The sequence below is a fragment of the Meriones unguiculatus genome, chromosome 4 (assembly GCF_030254825.1).
Source record: "Meriones unguiculatus strain TT.TT164.6M chromosome 4, Bangor_MerUng_6.1, whole genome shotgun sequence".
Classification (NCBI taxonomy): domain Eukaryota; kingdom Metazoa; phylum Chordata; class Mammalia; order Rodentia; family Muridae; genus Meriones; species Meriones unguiculatus.
In genome coordinates, this window is record NC_083352.1 from 50,319,892 (window position 1) to 50,338,432 (window position 18,541).

The following is an 18,541-nucleotide window of genomic DNA, read 5'->3' on the forward strand; positions in this document are numbered from 1 at the left end:
CACTGAGAGCAAGTTCTGTGAAACAAGCATGAACTGCTGACGTGCTGGAGTGAAGGGAGTGGAGTGCATGCCTCCCCACAGAGGCTGCCTAGCTTAGCAAGCAGAGGCTGCAGCTCCTGCTGCACTCCAGAAAGAGCTGCGATGGTACCTGGAGTGGCCCAGGGGCTGTCTACATCCAGGCCCCCTCAGACCTTTGAGAACACAGGAAGAAGCAGCCTTAAGAGAGAAGACAGTGCAGCAGCCTTGAGGCATTAATGCTGAGCAGCAGCCGCGTGCTTGCTGGTACTCAGCTTCAGATCTAGAGGACCACGGTGGGAAAACTAGGTCAGAGGGTGTGAACCCAGGACTGTAAATTTGTTGCAAGGGATACAGGAGAGATTTTGAAAGATCATCCAGGGCAGGGAAATCTAGACTGGCTTAAGAAGCACTGGTTACAAGAAGAGGAAAAGAACGAAAAAGTCCAGAGTTGTCTAAGACCTTTATGGAGAGGAACTGGTGGATCCTGTGGATGAAACATATTTCAGAACAAGCTTACAACTTCCTCTTTTTACAAATAAAGAAACCGATGTTCAGAGAAGAGCACTGGGGAAAAACATTCAACCTTTGCAAACCTGTTCCACAGCGCCAATTGGTGTGTCTACCCACACTTTTTTCCTCATATTTCTTAAATTTATTTCATCACTTTACAGCCTGATCTCAGAGCCCCCCTCCACTCCTCCCAGTCCCACGCTTATGTAGCCCTCCTCCCACCTCCCTTTTCTCAGAGAAGGCGAGGCCCCCGACGGATATCAACCCACTGTGGCACCTGAAGTCTCAATGGGACTAAGTGCATCCTCTCCCACTGAGGACTGACAGGCAGCCCAGCCAGGGGAAAAGTACTCACACATCTTGCTCTATGATGGATGCTGGTGAGGAAACGAAGAACAATTTCATCATCTTGTGGGGCTAGTTTTGTCCTACATTTTGTCTGGGATCACAGCCCCTCCTACTTACTACTTAGGAACTGTACAACAAATGTTTTCCTTCTGAAGTCAGAATGCTACTGGGATGGAAAAGGGCAAACAATGCAACTAGGTTATATTTTCCTGTTGAAAATCTGGCTTTAAGATTAACTAAAAAACGTAAACTACTTTGTCTCTAGCAATACTACCCATGACAAAATGTACCCCCTTTTATATTCACTAATTTACTAAAAACAGAAAGCCTTGTATGCACTAAGCTACAACAGGATCCCGAACTCAGGAAGTAAAAGTTTAGAATTTAGGTTACAGAAATACTGTCTCATAAAAAAGTCTGCATCATATAAATACTTACATCATATTGCTATTTATCCTACTGTTGTCTCTAGACTTCAGGAAACATGGGCAACTTTTGAGTGTCTTGTTAAATTCCTGAATTCCAAAAGCAGTCACTAGAAAATATTAACTATTATGATCAGGTACCCAGCCAAAAAAGGGCTGAGCTTTGAATCCTGTGTTTGAACCCTGGCTGCCTTCATGAATTTAGTTTTAATTCCTATGACAATGCAAATGGTTTCATTATGCCACTTAACAGCATTCTTAACAGCATATTCTTAACTGCCCTAAGATTATCAATGCTGGCCACTTAGTGCGGTTGCTTTACCTACTACCACTGCTGCTACGTCATTAGCAGAGAGACAGGAATTCACAGAATCAGACCAATTACCTCTTACCTTTAACACATAAAACTAAGCTCTTTATCAATAAATAAATTATAAGAGGCTGAAGCAGGAGGACCCAAAGTTGGAAGCTACACGGGGCAACAAGGACAGACACTATCTTAAAAATGCTAAGTATAAATACGATTTGGGATAGTTTGGTTAGAAAGTAATAATTGTAGTAGATAATTAAAATTTTCCGGTGTTCAGAAATTTGCAAGGAAAGGAAATCTTGTGTTATTCTAAGTTTAGAATGCGTAGAGGAGCTAAGTAAAATTGACTTGGTTTTCGAAATCTATTGGTTCTTTCTTTAATCATTGTGCTTGTCAACTCAAAGCTTTCCAGCAACTTGCCTGTCTTCTTTTTGCTCCACCCCCACCAGGCTCCCTCTCATTCAGAAAAACAAAACAAAACAAAACAAAAAAAACCCCAAAACAACAAGCCAAAAAGCTCTCCCCGCCTGCAGCTCAGAGGCTCTGGGCTCGGGGGTGGGGGGGGGTGGGGGTATTCCTGCTTCGCAGGAAGATGAGCCCGCCCAGGCTGCTCTTCCAGGCAGCAGGGACTCACAGCTGGTCCCTTTTCGGTGCCAGCTGTCTATCTCCAGGGCGTTACAAACGTGGCCTTTAGACACTCAAATCTTTTTCCTGAGCCCCCTCTTATTTTTTGATTTGCTCATGGGGACTTTCTATTCTACACCACGTATAGATATGCCCCCCTTGATTAAAATGTTCATTCTAAAATGAGTTACTGGGTTATTAAAAAATGTAATTTTTCCCCTTCCTGCATGTTAGCTACACTTTGACGGTGGACTCTCCCACAGACTCAGTGAAGACGAAATAGCTATGGGCCATTTTCCCGTGACATACTAAATGGTACTGTAGAGTGTGTTATTTATACGTCTGTAACTTGCGTAGTTAGCCTTGCTTCCGTGCTAAATTGTTTTTTTTTTTTAACCTTTTAGCACATTCACTTTATATATTGTAGGAATGACAAAACAACAGTCCTGCTGATGAATCTTTTACATATTTAACTCCCAGTGAGCCAAGATAATTAACTTAGTCCAAGCGCACATGGGATATACACAGTTTTGGTACAACTGCTTCCACAATCCCTCCTGAAGAAAAATGGTGCTGAAACTGCCTCCAGGTCTCTTCAACAGCTTGCCTTCCCCCAGGGGATGTCAGCCTCACATTCTTGATACAGTGACAGGGATCCAGTTCCATAAAAATGACTGATTTTCGATGTAGAAATGCCGCTCTCCCAAACGATCAATGGCCCTGCACTCAGTGGTTTGGCTTCGACTGGTCTTTATAACCAAGCACTTCTGATAAAATGGCATGCACATATTCCCAGGAAGCTTTCCATAAACAAAGAAAAAAGGTGAGAAGAAAAGATTTAAGGTAAACCGGTATAAGATCAGACAGCTCAAAACAAAGGCGTTTGGGAAACAAGAAGGCTAAGACTGGACCTCCTACAAACTCTTGTTTTCCCACTGTGGGATCAAATCCTGAAGGAAAGCAAAAATCAAAGAGCACTTAAAACCTCAAGATGTTTGTGCTTCATACTACAGTCCATCCTTTGCAGCCTTAAAACCCAGACTTCTATTCTCCTTTCTGTAGACTCTGGGAAACATTAGGTTCTAGCATAGAGCATTTAAGGAAAATTAAAAGCCCAATCCAAGGATAGCATTACTCATCAATCAACTACTCCCTTTTGGCTTTTCCGGATGCCTTTGTAGTTTTCCCGGACAGCTTACCATCATGCCAAATTCAGTGAGTTTTGAAGCCACAAGGCAGCACAGAAAAGACCTCGTCCTTAAGGTAGTCACAGACACACCATGTTACCTCTTAAACTCTGAGGGGCCTGCCCCTGACCACCACCAAACCCCTGAACCATCCCCTAAACACAGAGGTCCTCAGCACTGACCCCATGCCACTTCCCTGTTCACCAAACACACAAGAGCCAAACACATTAAAGAATCACACGCTGGTAAGCAGGCTGTGTTAACCCTTCTGGATGCCTCTCGCAGGCTCAGCCACCGAGTTCCCAGGGGAACCATGCTAAGCCATGGAGGACAGGCTGATGCTCTGCTATTTGCCTTTAGCTTCCACAAGGCAGCATCTCACGCTGCTGCAGTGTCTGGCTCTGTTGGAAGGGGTTCTCTCTTTCCTGAAGAACTGACCTTTTCCCAGATAGCAAAGACTAATCACAGCAGAGACTAACAGCCCCCCTACTCTGAGACATTTTAGAAAGAGAACGTACAAAGAGCATCCCGCAGTGTCCTTGCTGGCGGTTCTGATAGGCAGGAAACATGCTTTGTTTTCTTTTCTAAGTTGTGTGTATTGCGCAAATGTGTCTGCAGGTCCAAGGACCCATGTGTGTCTGTGGAGGCAACAGGTCAACATCAGGTGTCGTCTCCTATCGTTCTTCACCTTATTTTTTGAAACAAGGTCTCTCACTGAACCTACAGCCCCCTGACTGGGTAACAGGCCTCTGGGATTTTTCTCGGACCCCAGCACTACAGTTGTAGACACATGTCCTCATATCCAGCTTTTACATGGGTGCTGGGGCTCTGACTCAGTCTTCATGTTACAAAGCACCCTCTGTCTCTCCAGACCAGGAAACTTAGTCTGACAAGAGGAAGAAGAAAAGAAAAAAGCCAGTGTTTACCTGAGATTCTGCCACTGCAGCGGGATGGCGAAAGATAGCTACTAATGCCACCACACATGGCTTTTCAAAGATCTAAAATTTTTTTATGTGTCTCTGTTTTGTCTGCAGATATGTCCGTGCACCACAAGTGTGTATTGCCCATGGTGACCAAAAGAGAGTGGACTGGAGCAACAGATGTCAGCCACCATGAGGGTGCTGGGAATCAAACCAGTGTCTCTGCAAGAACAATTGCTCTTAATTGCTGAGCCACCTCTCCAGGCCTACCATAAATATTTTTTAAACTACTTTCTAGGAAGTTATTCTAAGCTCCTGGTTGGAAACAGAGGTTTGGAAAAAGACAATAAAAGCAATGGGAGCCTCTAACTCTTCCTCAGACACTGAATGTTTTTTAAGACAGGGGACTGGGATGTGGGGATGAACTGTGAAGAAACAGCTAAATCCCCTGTAACAGAAACTTGGACAATCAATCACCACCAAATGCGAAGAAGCTCATGAACCAAATATGGCAGTAGAAGAGTTATCTCCACTTAAGGAAGTGAGATTCCAGAGGGTGTCAAAGGACCAAGTGCCAAGAAAGGGCACGGAGCCTTAAGATTACTGGTGCTGTGGGGCAATGGATACTCAGAGCAACACATCAGCACAGTTTCCAGTCTCTGTAGCCTCAGTCCGTGAATTTCGTGTCCTCTTCACTGTGGAAACAAAGGTGATTTGATACAAGTCACCCTCTGATTTCTGTAACTTCAACTTCAGCTTGCCTAAACACATCTCCTGCTGTCAGCCAGAACCTTAAACAGAAACCAGATCTGCCGTCACAGCTGGGGAATTCCCTAGGGCAACGTGCGTCTCTGTGCATCTCTTTCTACGTGCATGTTTACAGGAGAAAGAAGAAGCTGGGCATCGGAGCAGAACTTATTTTTACAGTTAATCTGTAAAATCCCTAAACATACAAGAAGTTTCCAAGAGTGAAACATTTCAAGCTAGTTAGAAAGCACCTTTTGGATTCAAGGGAGTAATATCTTCCACAGCTTACCTGAAACCACTTTGACATGAGCTTGTGATATATTAATTCTATGGTAGTTCAATTGCCAATCTAAAATTTGCAAATGAAATGTATATTGTAGTTTATTAGATAAAAGGACTGTGGGTTAAAACTGTTCTTAGTGTAACTGGGATGTTCTGAGACCCATCACATATTCTGTTCATAGAAACTGGGGCAAAGTACTGAAATATGCATTCATGTACACGATCCATCCATTTATATGTATCTATATGTGACATATATTTACTCAAAATATATGCTTTAATTTCTTATGAGTGGCTCCAAAGTTTTACTTTGCTCTAACCAAAACTGATGAGTCATGCTAAATAGAAACTGAAATTAAAAAGAACATCACAAGGCTGGGCATGGGAGTATATTCCCACAACTAGCACAAAGGAAGAAGCAGGAGTCTGGCTACATGAGATCCTGTCTCTAAAACTCAAAAGAAAGCTACAACATTTTAATTAATTGACATTTTTCAAATCTAACCATTTCAAAAATTAGATTACTGTATTCTAGATATCAAAGAGCACCTTTAATGTGGATAGAGAATGAGAAAAATCTCATGATCACAAGTCACCTTAAACATAAAATTGTAGTATAAAAAAATCAACATTTATTTTGAAACCTTGTAAAAGGAGAATTCTTTTGTATAAGGTACGGGTATAGTTTTAAGTATTTGTAAGTATTTCTAAAGCACCTCTATGTTCTACAGATAAAGTTTAGGACGTTATTAACAATCATATTAACACTTTCATAGTTCTTAAGAGTTTTCAAAGCACTTTACATCTATTATCACACTTTGCAAATGCAACTAAGATAGCTTTATAAACTGAGAAGCAAAAGGCGTATAAGTGGGAGGCAAGGTTCAATATTAGAAGCAGATGAATTTGCTCAAGTCAAAATATTTAATTCATTTATTTGAAACAAACCCAGCTTGGATTTTATACCTCTGACTGTGTATGCCTTCTTGATCAGACAAATGACAGAATTCTTTTCATGTGTTTGCAAGGTAATGGAAAGAAAATCCCAAACTTTATAAGAAGAAAATTTATCATAACCACAAATAGAATTTTCGACTTCTTCCCCGAGATGGGAGATGGGTTCCTCTTGTTGACTGGCTATGCATGAATTCACTAAAGCCAAGGAGTAAACTAGCTTAGGCATATGAGCTTCAGGCAGAAAGGCTTGTTCTGTCCAACTGGTCGATTCTGTACCTGGCACCGTTCCTTTGTGTTCTGAGGCGTGGAAGCCATGAATTTATCTTTAATTCTTCCTTCTACTTCATCACCTGCCAAGACCTATGAGTCTTGTTTTTTCAGAGTCTCTGGTTCTGTAACGTCTACCGGAGTCACTATTCTACTACCACAAAGCCCCTAACCACCGGACCCACCTAGACACTGATCTAGCAATCCTAAAGTTCTCTTCATCAGTTTTCTGACTACCAAGCTCAGGATGAGCTCTGTGAATGGCATCATGGACTCGCTACCTGTTCGTGTACTTCCTGATTCACTCAAGCCCGACCACTCATTCCCGTGTTTTACTGTACCTTCTTCCAAGGAACATTCCACCCACTCCAGGGCTCTTACCCAGGGTCCTCTCTCTTAGAATCCTTTACTGGCCACCCCTTCCCCATGTGAGCTCTTACTATTTTGAACCTTGTCTTTGTTCACAAATTGCCTACAGCTCTTTTAGTTTATAACATTCTTTTCTTCCTTCCTGGGGGCGATGGTGAGGCTCTTGGGGACAGAGGCTACAATATTTTCTCATTGTTAGATTCTCTGGCAGACTAACTGGATATACCAGTTATATGTCAGTTAGAACCTGTTGAATTACACTAAATTATACTTTATTGCCAAAAACAAACATTGAAGGCAAGAAGGGTCATTCTTGGCTCAAGTCTTCCAAAAAAGATGGAGGCTCCAGGTCACTCAAAATACTGTCAGCCTCTTAATAAGCTATCAACAACCAGTAAATTACTCAGCCAGCAAAGGCAATTCAAAGTGATTACAGGCATGAGTCATGCTGGCAGCTGGGCGGCTCTCTCCGGCTGCCTGGGTACAGAACATTCATCAGAGAGGGCTGGTACGGCCACAAGAACAAGCAAGTGAAACACAGTGGTAGCTGTCACAGCTAGACCCACAACCTGAAAGCAGACTGCTATGTTCTGCAGGTGGCTTGGCTTATGTGAACAACACAGGCACGGGTGGGGCTGCAGCGCACGGACCAGCCACACCCAGCAGGCTCTGATATGCTTAAGAAACACATTCTATGAGGGGTTCACGGGGCTGCTGTGTGCAGCATGCATGTTTTAATATGCTGTCAGTAAAAGCATAAAAGTACTAATAGGTACACTAGATCATATGTGAAATCAGGGGATTGATTTATTTTATTTATAGAAAGCTTGAAACATTCTTGACCTAACATAAATAAATCTATTAAATTATTTGTTACTTTACATTGAAATTTAAGTGTTCAAAGAGGAATAAACCTATTATTTTCTTTTTGTTTTGTGTATGAGTGTGTGATATTCACTTGCGTGTGAGCATGTATCTATGTGGATGCTAGAAGTTTCACTAAGTATCTTCTCCAATTGTTCTTCAATTGTATATTCAACAGGTCTCTCTTGCTAAAGCCAGAGCTCACCAATTCTAGTCTGGATAGCTAGCTGGCTTGCTCTATCTCTGCCCTCTACATACTGCCACACTTGCCTGGCTTTACACTGATGTTAGGGATCTGAATTCTGGTCCTGACAGAACTATCTCCCCAGCTGTGACCTGGGAAGATTTTTTTTTTTAAGTTTAAAAGAAGTCCAGTCTTAAAAATAAATTGCATTAAGTTAAGATGTTTCTGATGGTGATTATATTGAGTTTTTAAAAATATGTTGTCAAAGAAGAAAGTATCAATAATAAAAAATTCTAGGAAAGGCTCAGGGGCAAATGTAAAGGTAGAGTGTCAGTGTTTTATTTAATGGCTGATGATAACACTTAATAGGAATGATACGAAATGAAACTGCATCTTATTTCTAGGTTGCAGTTGTGCAAGAGAATAGAATATGGGGAACAACTGGCCTATGGAAGGCATGAAGAGGGGCAGGAAGGGACACAGAAGATAGAGGGAAGACAGATCAGATACCGGTAAATTAATGTCTCTCAAAGAGTGATGGAGAAGATGGAAGTTACCTAGTAACTACGCACATTCAAGTGTGAGGGTCACATGAGCCAAGAACACTGGAGGTTTTAATCCACAGGACTGTGGGAGAAGACCTTCGGTTTACTATACCATTTACTGAAACCACCCCTGACAGATCAATACTGTCAAACCTATTGTTGAGAATAACTAAGCCTGGCACAGCGGTGCACACCTGTAATCCCAGCACTTTGGAAAGCAAAAGCAGTCGGATTTCTGTGAGTTCGAAGCCAGCCTGGTCTACAAAGGGAGTCCAGAATGCACAGACAAACCCTGTCTCAAGGTGGTGGTGGGGACAGAATTAACAACTAAAGATAATCAATCCTCACTTAGAAAAACAAATGGAATGGACATTGGACATAGGAGAAAATAAGTAACAGGACAGGAGCCTACCGCAGAGGGCCTCTGAAAGATTCTACCTAGCAGTGTATCAAAGCAGATACTAAGACTCATAACCAAACCTTCAGCAGAGTGCAGGGAACCGTATGAAAGAAGGGGAGTTAGTATGACATGGAAAGTACAGGAACTCTACAAGGACCAAATATATCTGGGCACAGGGGTCTTTTCTGAGACTGACACTCCACCAAGGACCACGTATGGATATAACCTAGAACCTCTGCTCGGATGTAGCCCGTGGTAGCTCAGTAACCAATTGTTTTTCCCATAGTAAGGGACTATTTCTGACAGAAACTCAATGGTGGGCTCTTTGACCTCCCCACTCCCCAAGGGAGGAGCAGCCCTGCTGGGCCACAGAGGAAGACTTTGCAGCCAGTCCTGAAGATACCTGATAAAACAGGGCCAGATGAATGGGGAGGAGGTTCTCTCCAAGCAGTGGACTTGGAAAGGGGCAGGGAGGAGATGAGGGAGGGAAGGTGGAATTGGGAGGGAATGAGGGAGCGGGATACAGCTGGGATACAGAGTTAATAAAACGTAACTAATAAAAAAAAACATAAAAGGCAGATCAAAGATCTCGTGTCTGGTAATGAAGCCAGGGGCAAAACAATGGCAAACTTCATTCATTTATTCATTCTAACTCATTCATTTTTTCAAGAGATATTTACTAGCTTGGTACTGTGGACCTAGAAGCACCTAGTAAAGAAAATGGATCGTTCTCAACATCAGTTTATCATCCAGTAAGTTTATCATCCAATAAACTAAATTAGCCAGTATCTAGATTTAAGATTTGATGAGTATTATAAATGGCCATGGAGAATGAAAAGAATAAAACCAGACATTACAAAGCATATGCATGCCAAGGGTAGCGAGAGAGGTCCAAATAAGTAAGACATAAAGATGGGAAGGATGCAGCCATGGTAAAAAGGGAAATGGCAAGTGGAAAGATAGACAAAAGTCTGGAGATGGGCCAACACAGCTAGGCGCTTTGGCTGAAGGACATGGTGCCAGGAGGAGGGCTGCAAGGCAGGGTCACGAGGCAAGGGCTGCTGCCAGTCAGACGCATGAGCCTTTTCAAGAGTAATGGAAAGGCACAGAATAACTCTATGTGGGTTTCTAGAGGATCACACGGGTTGCTATGTGAATAACAGGCAATAACAGGCAAGGAAAGAAACCGAGAGAGCAGTTAGGAGGCTTCTGCAAGATTTCAGGTACGACACGGTGGATGGACAGAGATAGTGTTGGTGGCAATACAGAAAACAGTTCTGAGACTGACCTGATATGTGTTTGGTGGTGAGAAACAGAGGCCTCTCTCCTATGAAATATACCCAATAAAATTACCATAATTTTATATTAGAAATTAACCACATTTGCACTGATGTCTTAAACAATATATTTTTTAAAAATATATTCACACAAATGCCTACTGGTAAGTCTTACCTTTGCCACTTTCAAGGTTCATACAAGGAAGTCATAGTTTTGAGCCTCAGCCTTTATATACACAGAACTCTCTCATAGGTTGGTTGTGAGAAATGTATTAGCAATTCCAGAATAGTAGGAGGAAGTCAACAAATGATGGCGGGCCCTCCTCTTCTCCCCCTCCCCTTTTCCTTCAACAGTGGCATAAGAACACGCAGAACAAAGTACAGGAGTCCACAGGTGAGCACTGTCCTCTGGGAACACACTCAAGGTTCCCACAGATCCTGCTGCTAGGGTTAAGGTGCACTTACATGGCAGGTCCAACCCATCTTCATACCTGACTGGGAGTGTTGCTAGATAAAATATGGATGCTCAGCTAAATCTGGATTTCAGATGAGCAAAACATCTTAAGATATGTGCATGAGTGTTTGACAACAACTTATTCTAAACTTGTTATTTATTGAAAGTTCAAACTGAAATGAAGTGTATTGTATTTTGAGTTGTTAAATCTGGCAATCTTATGACTAAGTCTCTGATAGGAACAAACTGTTTAGGGTTTTTCCTTCATAGCCCTATGAGATGCTAATTCTTCTCTGTATTAAATGGATGTCTCTCACCATCACGGTGCTCTGCCTCCATTTCCATGTTTTTTTTTCATATTTCATTCATCACGTCTCAGTTGAGACAATAAGTATATGAATGTCAAAACCTAAGGAATGGCACCATCCTGGGCATTTTTCCACACAGTGATAAAAGAATGCTGGTTTGTGCATGCATGTTTGTGGGTGGATACTGTGGTGTGTGCACCTGCTGTGTTAACCTTTTAAAATAAAGATTACAGTAACGGCACATCAGGAATCCCTTTTAAGAGTTTTCTAGTCATAGTGAATTAAATCTGCATTCATATTCCTGAAAGCTACTTAGATCCCACAGTAGTGGAACCAATTATTGAATAAACTGGAAGAGAAAGCATTGAATTCACTCAATAATCACTGTCTATCAAAAGCTAAGAGCTGAAAAATCCTCCACTTAAAAATCATAACACGGGAAAATAATTTAAAAGTGTAGGCCACAGTTTTCTCTGAGCATCCCTTCTGCATACTCTACTGTTTCAATTGCTGTTTCAGTGTGGAGGGTAGAAGTCACAGGAAGCAAACCTAGTTCAAGACATGAGATATCCTTAGCAGCATCAGTATTCACTACTGTTCCCCAAGTTGAGGAGCTTTCTCGTTCCAGAATGAAAACACACAGAGGAAACTCTGCCATTAAAAACCTGCCTGTCAATAAACAAATTATTCAGTGGTGTAGTTAATTTTCATTCTGGTGTCAGCTTATCAATACATCTCAGATTGGAAACAAAATACTCATAGACTGGTGCTAGTCAGGGAACTATGTTCAGAAGACCCAGAAATTAATGTACCATATGTTCGATATGATGACAAAAATTGAGACCTCCTCCTTCTGACCACTTTGCTGAACAAAGGTCCTTGTATTTCACTGAAACAAAGGTACAAATATTTTCTCCATTCCTAACAACTTCCTTAAACCTATGTATCTATAAAAAACAGTAGCTGCCCCAAGTTTAGAAAGAAGGAGGATGTGTGCTTACTCTTCTTGGCGTAAGTCATTGACGCTGCGGTCCAGTGAGATCATGTCACTTGCCACCATGTTAAATCCAAACTCCTTAATGCTGGCTTGAACTGCTTGTTTGTATTCTGGTCCCAGAACCAATGGCTTGGCTTTCTCTCCAGGGCCTCCGACCACTCCGTGAGGCTCGGGTTCTTTGGGTTCAAAGTTCCCGAGGACCCCTGGGTGTAGCACAGGATCATGGTAGGTGAATGTCTGAGGCTTAAATGTAAGGTACTGCCTCTGCATTATGTCTTTTTGGGAATCGCCTCCAACATGACGCTCCTGTTCATTTTTGGCCTTGTTTTTTCTTCTAATAGACTCTAAGTCCACTTCTACTCCTTCAACATGAGGCCATGGTACCACAGGTTTGAATCTGTCATCCCCAGGAGCTAGTCCATTGCCTCCTCGGTTAGGCATGGGATTATTGACATCTCTGTCTTCCTATACAAAAGGGAGGGGATATATAATGAGTACATGAAAGCATACCAACCACAGCAGAGTTCATGATACACATTTTCACGTCAAAAAAGGCTGTGGCAATGATAAAAACATTCTAAAATGTGAAATGCAAGCAGGACATCATTAATCAGGACACTGCACTGGAAGACATCTTTCAGATTGGAAAAGAAGTACGATCAAACAGGCTATTTTCTCATCTTATTACTGTGAAATAAATGAACACATTTTTTACACACTTGTCTCTTTATAAACTTTAACTCTCTCTAAAAGACTTCTCAGTGATTGACACAGACTCTTAATTGGTCTTATGGTACAGTGTTTTTCAGTTAGCTGGAATATGACAAATAGAACCTTTTGTTAGCAATACAGCCATATGGTAGCAGTGATATCAGATGGATGTCACCCATCAGCCAGCTGGCTTTGTGCCCCAAAAGGCAGAGGAACAAAGTAAAGTTATGTATTTGGTCCCAATTCAGGGTTTTCTACTCAGTGAGTTTGGCAGAATAACTACAAAAACAAACAGAACTCAGATAACTGTAACCAGGCCAGCATGGCCTTTTAAACTAATCTCTGTACTTGACTTTGTCACATTCTAGGCCATACAGTGAAGACCCTGCTTGTAAGAATATTCGGTAAGTGCTGCTCTCTCTTCAATTTGGACCTCACCTATGCAGATCTTTCAGTCAGAAATTCTCAGCGCTTTTGCTTCTGAGGTACAATATGTTAACCTTTTGCCAAGCCGCTGCCATTCTTTTTCACAAAGCGGTGTTTCTCAACATTAGCACCATCTCAGGGGACCTTAAAGATTACTAAAGTGCCCTGCTCTCTGGCCCTGTGATTTAATTGGTCTGGGCATGTGGAGTTTTGAAAGCACCCCAGGTTGTAATAGGCACCTAAGCCTGAGAGTTACTTGCTTAACGGGGGAGCATTAGCTGCAAGTGGCTCAGGAGGTACACAGCCAGCCCAGCGGGGCAGGGGGACGCGAGGCTCCCTGCGAACTATAAAGCAGGTCACTGACACTTCAATCACACCAGCCCCTAACTGGTCAGTAACAAAACTAGCACAATCCTCAGAAAAATGTTCTATTGAATGACTCTGAGAATTAAAGCTCAGAACTTCATCTTAAAGAATATGTGAGAGCTCCAGGTACAACACTGATGTACTGGCTGCTAACTACTTACAATTCATTAGAGATAGAAATTTTTGTTTTAAGTTATCTCAGATGGCAATCAGATGCTAAGGACTGACTTTAGAGAATCCCAATCCAGTTTAAAAAAATATCAGTTTATTTGAGTAATATTATAGTATGCAATAAGCTCCAACAGGCACACAGTGAAAGGAAGATTTACTGCTCCTTCTATAGAGGCAATCACAGCTATCAATGGCTTATGAATTTCTCAGGAGGAACATACAAACAAACAAAAAAAAAAAAAACCAAAAATAATTTCTCTCTTACAGACACATACAGAGGCACAAAATGCCACAATGAAACCCACTACTCTTTAATACTAACTTAAAACAATAAAAGTAAATGAATAGAAGGTCATCTTGCCAAAAATGTTTATGAAGAACTGGAGAGTATTTCAGGATTAGCCAACCACAAAAAAGAACACCCTAAGTATGACTAATTCTGCAACAGAGGAGCAAGCACTGAAGACAAGGTGTGGCTTGTTACATACTACACACTAATACATAGTACAACCTGGGGTTCTTTTAAAACTCCACATGCCCAGACCAATTAAAACATAGTGCCTGAGTGCGGGCACTTTGGTAATCTTTAAGGTCCCGAGATGGTGCTAATGTTGAGAAACACCACTTTGTGAAAAAGAATAGCAGTGGCTTGGCAAAAAGTTAACATATTGTACTTCAGAAGCAAAAGCGCTGAGGATTTTTGATCGAAAGATCTGTGTAGCTGACGGTCTGAACTGAAGAGAGAGTGGCACTTACTGAATATTCTTACAAGCAAGGGTCTTCATTGTATATATAACAAGAGATTTTAACATAGAATGAGACATTAGTTACCCCATTAACAAGAATGTATAACAAGGTACAATGGATTCGAGGAGAAATCCAAAGAACAAACAAGGAAATAACTATCAAGGATATTGGCTAATACAGGGCAGCAATCAATTGTATTCTATTATATTAAATTTTCATTTCAGTGGAGAAGAATCTTTGTTTATATAAAATGGCCCAAAGATAACAAAAGTGTAAAAAATTAGAGAACTGGGTGAAATACACCAGTGGTTATTTGGTCACTTTAAAGTTTTACACAGTCATTCCTAAAAACATGAAATATAAGATGCAATACAACTTAGTTATATCAGTGTGATATAACATTTTGTTTTTCTTCAGAATATAATAAGGCTTTTGGATAAAGCATCTGACTGCCCACAGCTGTGCAAGAGAGATTTAGCTTGAATTTAACTTTTGAACGCTAGTAAGGCCAGAGGCAAATAACTAAAAAAAGAGAAGGCAATGAAAACAAAACAAAACAAACATAACAGAATAAGGGAAGTGGGGAGAAAGCCAGTCAAAGGGTGGCAGGGACACAGGGAAGGGCTGTGGGGAAGGGAACAAATGAAAATAAAATATACTTTCTCTTTTACATACAGATGCACAAAAATGCCACAGTTTTTGTAACCTGTTTAATATGCTTAAACTCTATAGGCCCTCCATTGAGACCTACTTTAGTTTTTAGCATAACCATATCTCCTCTGTTAATACCTGCTTTCATCTTTAGCATAACTGAAGCCATTTTGTTTTTAAGTCTCCATTTTGATCATAAGGTGAACTTATGCTCAAGTTCTCAGGCCCTACATGCCTGAGATCAGGATACAATTCAATAGTTCAATACTTGCTGCTTAAAAATAAAACAATAAATGATAAATGCATGTTCTGTTTGAATTAAGGATAAATGTATGCACTACTAGAATTAAGACAACAAATGATCCTGCTAAGATCCTTTCTCTCAGAACGCTGGAGAATCAAAGACTATATCCTAGCCAATCAGCTTAAAATGCTTTGTCTATCTACAAAGATACAATGTACTTGGAACAAAATCAATTCGATTATGTTTAGCTGGTCAATATGATATAGGGGTCCCCCTTCACTTCCTATATCTGGTTACCTGGTTGTTACCTAGGTAGGATTTTTCGTATTAAAAAACAAAAGAAAAGAAAACAAACAAACAAACAAACAAACAAAAACCTGCCTTAAAATAGACTGGCATCATAGTCTCGCTTCTGAGCCCAGATTACGGCCCTGACCAGTCAGTCTTTATTCAGTGTTCAATAAACTTCCATCAGTCTGAGTCTGGTGTTCGAATGGTGAGGGTGCAGCTATTCCTGAACCTATAAGACAGTGAAACCCACTCCTTCTGTATATGCACTTAAAACAATAAAAGTAAATGATTAGAATGTCATCTTGCCAAAAATGTTCATGAAGAACTGGAGAGTCCCTCAGGATTAACAAACACACCATAAATGTGACTAATTCTGCAACAGAGAGGCAAGCATTGAAGCCAAGGTGTGATGGGAGGTGTCACTTTCTCTAATCTGTTCCCTTGCTCTTTCCAGATTCATACAGTGTTGAAAGTGAATCAAAACAGAAATCATTAGGAAACCCTGCAGGCTGTGAGAATGAAGTTATTGACATTGATCCAAATGTAACACAGAAGAAAGACGCTCTCTCTCTCCAAAATTTCTCATTATTGGTGTGAGAACTGGGAAAAGGAAATGGAGCTGGATATTTATGAATGGTCTGGACAGCCACACCACACACTAAATTGACTAATGTCTCATAGGAGGAAACACATCAGAAGAGTATGAAATGACGGCTCGAGAAATGAAGCCACCTGTGTGAGATACCTGTCCTGTGTTAATATACAAACCGCACATTTCAGGTAAGTGGGGGAGTTCTTCTCAACTCCCCTACTTCAACAAGCAATGTTTGAGGTGGATTCAAACTTTGGTGCATCTTCCACTAAAAGGTGTTTTGATCTGTTCTTTGGCTTAATGGTTCTTTGTCCAGCTTTAAGCTGTTAGTGGTTTTTAGGGTTCTAAAAGACTGTTTTATAGTCATGCCCGGTTACCTCCCTTTCACTTTGTTCCAAGCTCAGTGACCAGCTTTCCCATGTTTCTTCTGTTCACTTCCTCGGGCCACAGCTTTCTGATTTCCAGATCATATACACAGCTATTTCCTAATCAGACCCATTCATCTCCATTATCTACTTGACATACCCCAACGGGACCTGCCATTTGCCACTTCACTGCTGTCTTTTCCACTTCAGACCCTGGGTCACCCACCCTCTATTCAGCCAATGAAGTCCAAAGCCGAGTTTCATGTCAACTTCTTGCTTTGTTTTTATCTGTTCTACTGGCAATCAGTCCCTCATGATTTCCTGTCAATTCTGACACCTGGGTAGCTCTTGAATTTGAATGCTTCCATTATCCTCATCGTGCCTTTCTTAATTTTGGCCAATCACCTTTAGGAAAGATTATTATGACAGTAGTTAGCACTAGTGATGACTGTAAACATTGTGTTTCAAATGCTTCCTTTACATGCGCCGGTGTAGAGCTGACCAGATTATCTGAGACCAGAAGCAGTACTGAGTGGAATTAAAACCTGCCCTTGACTGGCTGAGGACTCTGCTGTGGAGCTGCAACTTCATGTTTCCCCTCTTCTGCATGCACTTACGGCCTCCTCTGCCCTTCGCAACAGTCAGAGGGCTTCCCGAGACTCCAATGTGAGGATCGTAACTTTGGTGGTTTGTATTTCACCTGTGGTCACACTGCTCAGTAGATAGTCTCTAATGGCACTGACAAGATTTTTTACACTCCAGGCTGCTTTTATGTAATGTCTTTATTATTACCTAAGAGGCAGGGGCTAGGTAAGTTTTTGTAGAGTCAAATAGTACCATCATTTTTTTTTTTTTTTTTACTTTGCAAACCACATGGTCTGTCATACAGCTATTCAAGTCAGTTATTACAGTGTAGAAGTAGTCATGAATACCATGTAAACAGATGGGAACAATGATGTTCAATAAAACATTATATGCAAATACAGGTGGAAGGCTGTATTAGGTTCCTTAACCCCTGTATTAGACTGGAAGTTTGGTGAAGGGATAAAGGCTATGTCTACCATGTCCTCAGTATCTGTCTCTGTATGGAATTCCTCAATAAATATTTACTGAATAAATGAACTGAATAAATGAACCCTAAAATTTGTGCTTTTGTAGTCAGAGAAACAGATGAAAAGGAAAAGACACAGAAGGGAGACTATGAAACTGGGACTAACAAGCTTGGATCAGCAGACAGAGCCTTCCTGGCAACATTTGATGAATTCACCATGGACATAACTATACTCTCCATATGACACTGTGCTCTAATGGTACATAACTGTGCAAGAAAAATTGAATCTACTCACTTCTCAAAGCCTGTATGTCATTAGCTGTGAAGGTAGAACCAAATATTAGAATTGTTTGTCAAACTCCACATCAGTTAAGAACAATCATGTCAAGTCTTAAGTTGTATGATTCAGAGAGAGGCTCTACAGCAGCGCAGTTCTTAACTCTCTGGAGAAGCAGAGCTGTGCACTCCTCCTTGCAAAGAGTAAATGCGAGTCAGAGTCTCCATGACTCATGGTACTATCCTAGTGGCTGACTTACTACACAGCCAAAGTCAGTGAATCACTACTGACTAGGAATGCAAAGTGAAGCAGAAGGTGCTTTTGCAAGATGGTTACATCCACAAAGGTGGAAAAGGACAGGAAACTAATATAACTACTTATTATCAAATGGTAATGTGAAAGGTAAGGTCAGACGAGTCACTACCCTACAACTTATAAAATACTCACTGCCTTGAACCCCCAAATTCTTTTTATGTGTGCCATTTTCCCAGGATGATCATGCCTTGGTAGAGATAACACTGATCTAAAAGGACTATAAAAATGGTCTTTAGAGCAAATGACAGTACTCTAGAGTGGGTGGGAAATCACAGGTCCTAAGGATGAGCTTATGTTGTCACATTGCCCCTTGGTAAACAGCAGCTTAGAGAAAATGACCA

At 41.2% G+C, this 18,541-nt stretch overlaps 1 protein-coding gene across 2 annotated transcripts in view; it reads right to left on the reverse strand.

The window, feature by feature from the left end:
- Positions 1-18,541, reverse strand: part of Galnt7 (polypeptide N-acetylgalactosaminyltransferase 7) — a 135,569-nt gene that overhangs the window by 46,547 nt on the left and 70,481 nt on the right. For both annotated transcript variants that reach the window (XM_021648080.2, XM_021648078.2), the window contains exon 2: positions 11,998-12,458. In XM_021648080.2, coding sequence (XP_021503755.1) covers positions 11,998-12,458 — 461 coding nt within the window. The remainder of the gene's footprint in view (positions 1-11,997; positions 12,459-18,541) is intronic.